Source organism: Mercenaria mercenaria, chromosome 12, assembly GCF_021730395.1.
Source record: "Mercenaria mercenaria strain notata chromosome 12, MADL_Memer_1, whole genome shotgun sequence".
Taxonomy (NCBI): Eukaryota; Metazoa; Mollusca; class Bivalvia; order Venerida; family Veneridae; genus Mercenaria; species Mercenaria mercenaria.
This window is the reverse complement of record NC_069372.1, coordinates 51,660,514-51,670,120: the sequence shown is the minus strand read 5'-3', so window position 1 is coordinate 51,670,120 and position 9,607 is coordinate 51,660,514. Positions and strand designations below refer to the sequence as shown.

General features: G+C 33.9%; 1 protein-coding gene across 1 annotated transcript; it reads right to left on the bottom strand.

Annotated features, from left to right (window-relative positions):
* Positions 1-343: 343 nt before the first annotated feature.
* On the bottom strand, positions 344-7,845 carry LOC123535068 (uncharacterized). Its single transcript, XM_053520052.1, has 5 exons — positions 7,702-7,845; positions 5,040-5,232; positions 4,532-4,734; positions 1,039-1,315; positions 344-490 (listed from the first exon to the last, which is right to left on the bottom strand). The coding sequence occupies exons 1-5, from the start codon at positions 7,742-7,744 to the stop codon at positions 409-411; spliced, it is 798 nt and encodes a 265-aa protein (XP_053376027.1). The 5' UTR covers positions 7,745-7,845; the 3' UTR covers positions 344-408.
* Positions 7,846-9,607: the final 1,762 nt, after the last annotated feature.

Genomic DNA, 9,607 nt, shown 5'->3' with positions numbered 1-9,607 from the left:
GATAAATACACTCCATGCGAGACATCATATTGCTTTAACGTTGCTTTAAGGATATTAACGTCACGTCTCACAATGCCTTCGGTGACTTACTTAAAATTATTGTAACTCTTAAAATAGTGAAGATAATTATTTCAAATTTTCAGATTTGAAAGGTAAAAGAATGATCTTTATGAATATTTTGTTACCTCGATTTTGATTTTTTTGTCACTAATACAAGTTTTCTCATGGGACGGACCATATTATATATATATATATATCTTTTACAAGAGAATGAAGGCCTACTCAATACAAATAAATTGTTAGATAAAAAGACAGAAATTTAAAGTATACCATGCAAAATAAATAAAGACAAGCGCCAGTTTTATTACACTTGTTCTATGCCACGATATTACATAGAATTTAAGTTCTTCAATGATGCAAGCTGCAGGAAGATGAATCTGAAACTTCTCGAAGTGTTGCATTAACACATTTCGCCTTCAAGAGTTCGCACCTACAAAACAGAAAACAATTCTCGTAATAGTGAGGAACAAAATGTGAACTTGAGGGTGTTGTAAATGTGATCGGTGACAATGACGAACTTCTGAATAGATTTCCGCAAAATTTTGCATACATTTTTAAAGTGGACAAATAGATCTTAATGAGGCAAAAACCCACACATATTAGCCGAAAAATATTTTCTCTCAAAAATTCATAAAATGTGAGTTCACTGAAAGTGACTAGTGGTACAGACTTATTGATATTAGATTTTTTCAAGATATTCTTATATATAACCACAAATATTGTGCATAAGGTAGTAAACCGTTGCAAAGCTTTTAAAATAATGCAGAAAATTTACATTTCGTCTTGCATTTTTACCAATATCTTACTTTTATTTTCACCCACTTTATCATTTTTCAGAACTGGTTTAAATGAACATGTTGAAAAAGTTCACCCAAAATGTTGACGAGTAGCTTTAGAGCCAATAAATGTTGCAATTAAATTTTTATGAAAATAATTACAGTTATTTCAGACATTATCTTTGTATTTAAGACAACATACATGTTTGGATAGAATTTTCCATCGGATCCACAGACTACGGTTAAATCCGTGCCACAGTTAATAGACCCCTTGAACTGGCAGAAGACAGACCCTAGTATACTATGTGTCGATACTGTGGTAGATGGTACTGCAGTTGAAACAGTTGTAGTTGCCGAGAATGGTGTAAACGACGTTGAAACTGTAAAAGGCCTTGGAGAAGATGGTGCGGTTGTTGATGAAACTGGTGCGTTTGTTGATATCACCTGCGCAGTCGTTGTTGGCACGGTCGTACCCTTTACTTGAGAGGTCAAAAATATCAATAAAAAAGGAAACAATTATATTTCTGGTATCATACTGTGTTGGTTAAACAACAGTAAAGTAATATCTTATCCAAAATTATTTTAAATAGACAATACCTCGATAAAATTACTGGTATACATTTCGCTCGTTCTCTGGTAATATAGACCATATATTTGACTGTTTTTACATATTTCCATTGACACATAAAATTCACATGTTAAAACGTGTTAAAGTATCAGTTTGCCGGTTTTGTTCATAATACCAGAAATACCCCGGACAATCAAGCAACGTGAGAACGTCAGTCGATCCAGTGACACCTATAACTTCTACCGCTGGTGCAAAAGAGTAAAAATACTCATAACCGACGTTTAACCGATGCAATCAGCTCCCCAAAGATTATGGAAAAATTGGAAGGAATATTTTTAGAAAATCCTAAGTAATGAATAATTCCATCAGTGATTAGTTAGACACGGTCATACATGATCCACTTGACGCAGCAAAAACATTCAACAAATGTTTCATTAATGTATCAATGGAACATGAGTAACTTCCCACCACCCGATTTCCACAGATAATAGAATACTTTGTCAGTAAAGGCCCAGTTCCACTACTATATAAGTGACCAATCCCAATCCAATAAACAACTCCGGCGTATCAGCGATTATGTAACAGTAGGTAATTGATGGGCAACTAGCACAGCAGCGGTCCCCACTAGACCACTAGGATGTAGGAATAATAATAGTAATGATAATAATAAAAATGATAACAACGATAACAATAATAAATATAGTAATAATAAAACATTTATAATAAAGCACATTTTATAGTCCTTTGTACTAATAAGCTTTGATAATGTGGCAGTCGAGTCCAATAAATCCAGGCGTATTCAAAGATAATCCGTCATAGGTCTATGCAAAGCAATTATCGGATTTACCTGTATTGGAAAATAACAGTGTCGGTTGTATTGAGATCAACTGCCACGTTAACAAAGTTTATTAGTACTGACAGACAATATCTGCCAATATCATAATTATGTAAATGAGCCGTGCCATGGGAAAACCAACATAGTGGGTGTGCGACCAGCATGGATCCAGACCAGCCTGCGCATCCGCGCAGTCTGGTCAGGCTCCATGCTGTTCGCTTTTAAAGCCTATTGGAATTGGAGAAACTGTTAGCGAACAGCATGGATCCTGACCAGACTGCGCGGATGCGCAGGCTGGTCTGGATCCATGCTGGTCGCACACCCACTATGTTGGTTTTCTCATGGCACGGCTCAAATGGTTATACCGGTGAAATTGATCTTACCGTTTTATTTATATACAATACTTGCAAGAGGAATGAAGAAATGATTTTCTCTTATAACCGCAATCATTACAACAGGAATATAATATGACAAGATAAAATCAAGTTATTGTTTCATCTATACTGAATTTCAATTTCAATAATATGTTGCATAAAGGGTACTTTTTCATTCGTTACTTTTTAACAACAAAATGCACACTGTTTTATTTTCAATCTTAGATAAATGTCCTTAACAATATTCAGAAAGCAGTAAAATAAAACTTTTGATGAGTGAATGTCACATTTATCAAATTTGAAGGTGTTGTAACTTAAAAAATAAAAACTTGCTTTTCTTCACTTGCTTTTCTTCCTAAAACATAGGAAAATTTGGAATATATTCCTAAATATGTTTTCTATTTTTGATTATCATGTCTAACAACAAACATATTTCTTTTAACAAATAAATGCCAAAAAATAGATATGATTTTTAAAGTTATTGCCTATTTATTACATAAAGTTTGATGATAATATTGTTTTTCCTCTTATCATTTATTGGGATAATACTGGGAAAGAGCTTCTAAAAAAGCTTATTAGCTTTCTGCTTGATCCCTTGCCTTTGTGACATATATATTTATTGTTATTACATGATATTTCTTGAATAAATATTGTTTAAACCAAGGCGTTTGAATTTTGATTTGATAACCATAAAGTGTTAATTACCAGATAGAAAGAATACAATATCTCACACGTAACTATTTAAGTAGTTCCAATTCTAACTAACTGACACATATTAGCAAGTCTTACTTTTCAGGTCGAAATTCAAAATAACTGGAATTAAATTCTGGAGTACCATAAGGCCAGAGGTTCTACTTTTCATTTTAGCTGCTACACTTAAAAAGTGCATCCACAGACAGTTTTTTGATGAGACTACCTCGACAACAACTACGGTCACAGAAGTAGTTCAATCACTGTAATAAAGTCTTGACTTCATCAATGACAGGTTCTAGAGAAGTCCATATCCAAAAGACAAAAGTCACTGTGTATATCACCATCCAGTCACATTTGTAACACTATTATACCACCAGGAATCACAAATACATTGTATTTTAAGAAGACTCATAACATTTAATTGTCTGAGGTAGAGAAACAGTTAAGTGCTCAAGTTGACCGTACCTTAAGTCGAAAAATACATGTTCAGCACATCACAAATACGCTATCTTATCTTTCACTACATTGTATTAGTGCATTCGTTGTAAATATTAGGTGTTATGTTGTAGGGTTCTATGTACGTACGTGCGTATATATGTATGTGCATAATAGTGCGTGGGTGCATATTAGACAATACTGAAATGTGGTTTATCAAGTGTCTCAATAAATCACCATAAAATCGTTACTTGAATTCTTACTCATCAGATCTTGTAAGTATAATGCTGATCGAAAAATTATAATTGACAGAAAGATTAAAATAAGTGGTTGGCATGTTAGGCTGTATTTATCCTTTTGACTTAGTCTGTAGTAATTAATTGTTTGTATTATTTGTTTTATCACAGTAAAAGTGGTAACAAACATCAAATGGCTTATGATTTCGTAAATGAAATAACATAACTTACAGACAGCGTATCAACATTATCTTTGAATAGATTACTTCTTTGTTCGCTTATAATATTGTATGCCAACCATATAATATATGAGCCGTGCCATGGGAAAACCAACATAGTGGGTATGCGACCAGCATGGATCCAGACCAGCCTGCGCATCCGCGCAGTCTGGTCAGGCTCCATGCTGTTCGCTAACAGTTTCTCCAGTTCCAATAGGCTTTAAAAGCGAACAGCATGGAGCCTGACCAGACTGCGCGGATGCGCAGGCTGGTCTGGATCCATGCTGGTCGCAAACCCACTATGTTGGTTTTCTCATGGCACGGCTCATATCTTACCTGTATTTCCGCCGTTTGTAAATACAGACGTAGTCCCCGTTGAACCTGTGGTCAGTTTTATTGATGTCGTTTCAGCGGATGGATTGACTGTTGAAGCGCCACATGGTCCGTGCGACGCTACTAGAAGTGGATTAACAAGCTGGTGGTGTACATAATTGTGTTTGTCGAGAACTCTGACACATCGTGCCTTTGCGAAGACACAACTGTATGGAATCAAATAGGTAACATTAGACATCAATATACACGAGTCACTTTTGTCGGCCAAATGCTGTTTGACATTAAAAATAAAAGGAAACTTCGTTATATGTTATTTTGGCATAGCTGAAAACTGATTTTTTCTTAGCAACCGGAGAATGCCGCAATACTTTATCGAACACTTGTCAATACGACTACACTTATTTTGTGCTACTTCAAGTGTGACCATTTTCAGTTTTGCGCATGAACGTCATGTTCATATATCGTATATTCACCAGCTGTCTATTAATTCAAACGTGTAAAGGAAACTTACTGATTACTGTAAGTGTTTCCGTCTGATCCGCAGATTTGTTCATCATTTGTTAATACATGATAAGCGCAGTCTACGTCTTTGAATGCATGACACAGATGATCGTCGAAGTAACTGCCAATATTTTGAATTGCTTCGCTGACGGCAACGCAGTCCTTACCATGACAGTCATCGGTATGTTTTGCAGTTCCGTTTGCTTAAAAGAGAAATGTTATCTGTTATCACATAGGAACACATTAAAAGCGGTGTTTGTATGCAACCACTATACAACGTTGACAATAGAACTACAGGCGTCTGCTTTAGCTACACTTTCCGAACCAGATTAGTGTCAGAAAATTAAAAATTTGAACAAGAGCTACGTCACTACGCTACGGGGCAATATACACCCAAAGGGTTATATCAGAGGAAGACGGGAGCAAAATTTAAAGAACTAGAATGTTGAAGTCCACAGAGCAACAATGTCGAGCCCATTAATTGTTGACACACCGTCTGAATGACTCAAACATTTCAGCCAATTAAAACAAGTTTCATTTCAATATTTTGACCAAAATTAAAGATATTTAAGGATGTACGATCGAATTTTTTCTAACGTTAAGATTTTTTTCATACTCTGTGAGCTTGAAGAACATTAGTTTTCAAGACAAACAAGAGAAGAAAAAACATAGGTCACCGAACTCGTTTTAATTTTATAGGGCATTTTCTACACCCACTGTTTAAGCATTTCTGAAATTTTGTAAAATTGAAAAAATGGTTGTACTTTATAAAACATATAATATTCCATTTAATGTTATAGGGATTTCATGTCTTACAGGTTAATATGAATACAAGGTGATGTCAGTATTATATAAGCATAAATGTCACAAACAAATCTCTTTCATTTTTACATATGTTGACATAATTACCCCACCCACTTTATTTTCAATGGAAAAAATGTATTTAGATCTACGAAAAAAATTCTGACGGTAAGATTTTAAAAATATTTTGCAGCTTTAATGACGCACAAAAATGTTTTAAAACGGAAAGAAAAAAAGTAGGTGTCACCGTGCATCTAAGAGATTTATTAAGAAAAAACTGTCAAAAACTTGTGAATTTTGATATTTTGTGTTCTTTTTTATTTAATTTATATTTTCCAGATAAAATAAAGAGATATCTTGAAAATTTTTATTTCAATTATAGCTTATCATTATATATATCAGTCAGGAAAATATCAAGACGAAACCTGATCTACTTTCATAGATATTTGAAATTACCTACCCCTACCCCGTTGTAAAACTTACGTCAATTTTAGACAAATGCCAGCCAAAAATAAGGGTGAAAATTCTTTTTTCGCAAAAAGCAGAATCTATTTGCTTAAATGGAACTTTATTAGCCATATTTTAATGGTTTAGCGTTAATTTTTGGCAAAATTTTTGTTGGAAGGCAATATTTGAAGAAACATTTTCAAAATGGCGGATATCCTGAAAAAAACGCTCGTACATCCTTAACAGAAACGACCATCCACACAAAAATAATTCAAAGTCCACAAAATCTTTACCAGGTAGAGTTGGTCAAAATGCACCTAAAATTGATGTATCATCCATGTTGCACCACAGAAAAAGGGTGTTGGCTTTTCCGTATGACTAATAATAAAAAAGTTACAAAATCAGCTATTTATAGGTACAACAAAGGAAAGAAATTCTTAAAAAATCCTCAAAAAATTTAAGTAAACAAAACAATCCTTACCAGGTACAGATATGTCTAAATACACCTAAAACTTTGAGGTACCATCCGTGTTGTACCACAGAAAAGTAGTCTCGGTTTTCCCAAAGGCCATTAATAAAAAGAGTTACAAAATAAGCATTAATAGTGACAACAAAGGGAAGTATTTCTATAAAACATTTGTAAGTCCACAAAAAAGGGATCTGCCAAATAAAAACTATATTTTAAGTTATGCTCTGTACATGAAATAGGATGGACAGATTTGACCTTGCTGTTACCTTGACCTTTGATCTACCACTCTGGTTCATGCATTCGGCACATCGTCTCATCGCCACTTACCTACATGTCAAGTTTGAAGTCAATACCTTGAATGGTTAGTACGTTATGCTCCAGACACGAAATATGACGGACTGATTGACCATTGAGCTCAATTTGTGACATTGACCTTTGACCTACAGACCCAATTCTTGTGCTCTGCACATTGCCTCATCGGCACTTACCTACACGCCAAGTTTGACGTCAATACGTCGCATGGTTATTTAGTTATGCTCCGGATACAAACTATGACGGACCTTAGAGCTCATTTTGTGACCCTGACCATTGACCTACAAAGCCGGTTTAAGCGCTCTGCACATCGCCATCTACCTCTATGCCAAGCCTGAAGTCAATACCTTTAATGTTTGTACTCCAGGCATACGAATTATGACGGACAGACGGACAGACAGACGCACTCGCCATCACATAGTACGTCCCGATTTTCCAAAAAGACGTATAAAAGCTGTATTTAAAGATACTACATGTACATGTGTATGTAAAAAGCTTCATTATAATAAGATTAACGCATAGATAGTAAATATAAGACCCAGATCCAAGACTGAAACAATCACTATACCCCAACATGTAGTGCAAGTAATCTAGTGCATGTCTTGCTACAGTAGATAGAACATATTTAAAAAATGTTTGGTACCTGATAGTATCAATATAAGGATTATATTGATGAATTGTTCCATATTTGATGAGCACTGATTTTAAACAAATTTGCCTTGTCAAAACCAGATGATAAAATATTTTATCTACATGTATATGACAGAATAGATAAAAGGACGTGACATACTTTGACCATTTGAAATGTTCAGATTTTCAGTCAATCTCATGAAACAAAGAAATGGTTTTGCGGGGTTTTGCTATATATGTCTATATACATTCCCTATCGATTAGGGCCCGAATATTGAGTACCCTGACAAAAGGTAAGTATTGGTAGGAGGACAATCCCGTATTGAGCATACAATATGTACTAGTATGAGTTTAGATATGAAATGGATATTCAAAAACATACAAAAGAATAGTGCCTGAAATTTTATATCAAAAATTGTCATAGCCTTTTTGACCCTAATTTCTATTTAACACTGTAACAAAAATAAGGAAATAATGAAAATAAATCTGAAATAGAAAGAGTAATGTGTTGCACAAGTTTGCAACGCCTGTTTCAAAACTGAAAAGTAGACTTCAGTGGAAATGCAAGCTACCGTCTACGCCCTCTAGTCCAAGGTTGTGCAGAAAGTTACAAATGTCACATGTACCAAAAGAAAAGCAAAAAAAAAAAAAAAAAAAAAAAAAGGGGAAAAACACTCGCAGATGTATTCATACGGCGGTGTACATAAAACCTTCAATGAATCACAGTGTGATAGTCAAAGCCACGAAAAGCGGCGTATGACCCCTGGTTAAAGGGAATTCCTATATTTTTTATGCGCATCTTTCTATGGAAAACTGAACTGAAGTCAACATTTGTTGAAACATGTGACAGACAATCTTAAATATGAGGAATCTTGAATGAAATAACATTTTTGATACGTTTTATCAGTAATCAAATGTTGATACTGTTTTATGTTGTATTGACAAGTATCATGCCTGACAGGTATCTTGCTATTTTTGTGGTTGTGTTTTCACATCGCATTTTAGTATACAGACAGTGTTATTCATATAATGTAAGATAATTGACTTAGTACTGATAAAACAATATCACCTTTCAGATTATTTAGTATTCAATTATAGAAAGAATTAAGAATTTTTAAAACTTTTTTTTAACTTCTAGCAGACATACATGTAATCAATTTGGCCAGGTTCGCGCCATTTCCCGTCCGAACAGGTGTTGTATTCTAGCGGTCTTAACATAAAATTTAGCCTGGTGACCCATACATTTTTAGCCATTTTTATGCTCACAATACAATTATCTATACACAAGAAAAACAGGAAAAAATTCTATGAAAGAGTTTTTTCAAAATTTAAAAAAATATTCTTCACTATGGGTATTTTTCATTGAAAAAAGTTTACAAAAGTGAATATGAAACAATATTTTTTTTACATTTGTATCCATTATTGTAAGGATAGAGTATTACAAATATGACTATGATATCAAATAAATATATAATAAAATCTGTAAAAAGAAAAAAAACTTATTGTGCTGACTTGATGTATATTTTGGTTGGTATTTATAAAAAAGCAGAAAATTATGAAAATGTTGAAAAATCGCTGGCAGTTTCAGCAACAGTGGGTGTGTTCAAAACAATATTTCACAAAAACAAGCCTGGTGACCCATTGTTTTTATTTGTTCATTGTTTTCAGCACAAATTTTCCTATCATATATGTGAATTAAAAAAAAATCTATGAAAGGAAAAAAATTATAGGAATTCTCTTTAAAAGAATGGATTACCTTAAACGAGAAAAACAATTGGCAGAACTAAATAAACTGGAATTTAAAGAGGGGATCTGAGGTTTCGGAATTTGCATATCACAGAAACTGCCAAAAGACAATATTAAAGACATGTTTGAAAATTGAAGTTACTCTCTTAAATTGACTTTTAGAAAAACTTTTT

Coding starts and splice junctions, on each gene's coding strand:
- LOC123535068 (XM_053520052.1), bottom strand. CDS start 7,744: ATGGAACAATTCATCAATATAATCCTTATATTGATACTATCAG. Junction 4,735..5,039: donor GGAAACACTTACAGTAATCA/GTAAGTTTCCTT, acceptor GATTCCATACAG/TTGTGTCTTCGCAAAGGCAC. Junction 1,316..4,531: donor TACAAACGGCGGAAATACAG/GTAAGATATGAG, acceptor TGACCTCTCAAG/TAAAGGGTACGACCGTGCCA.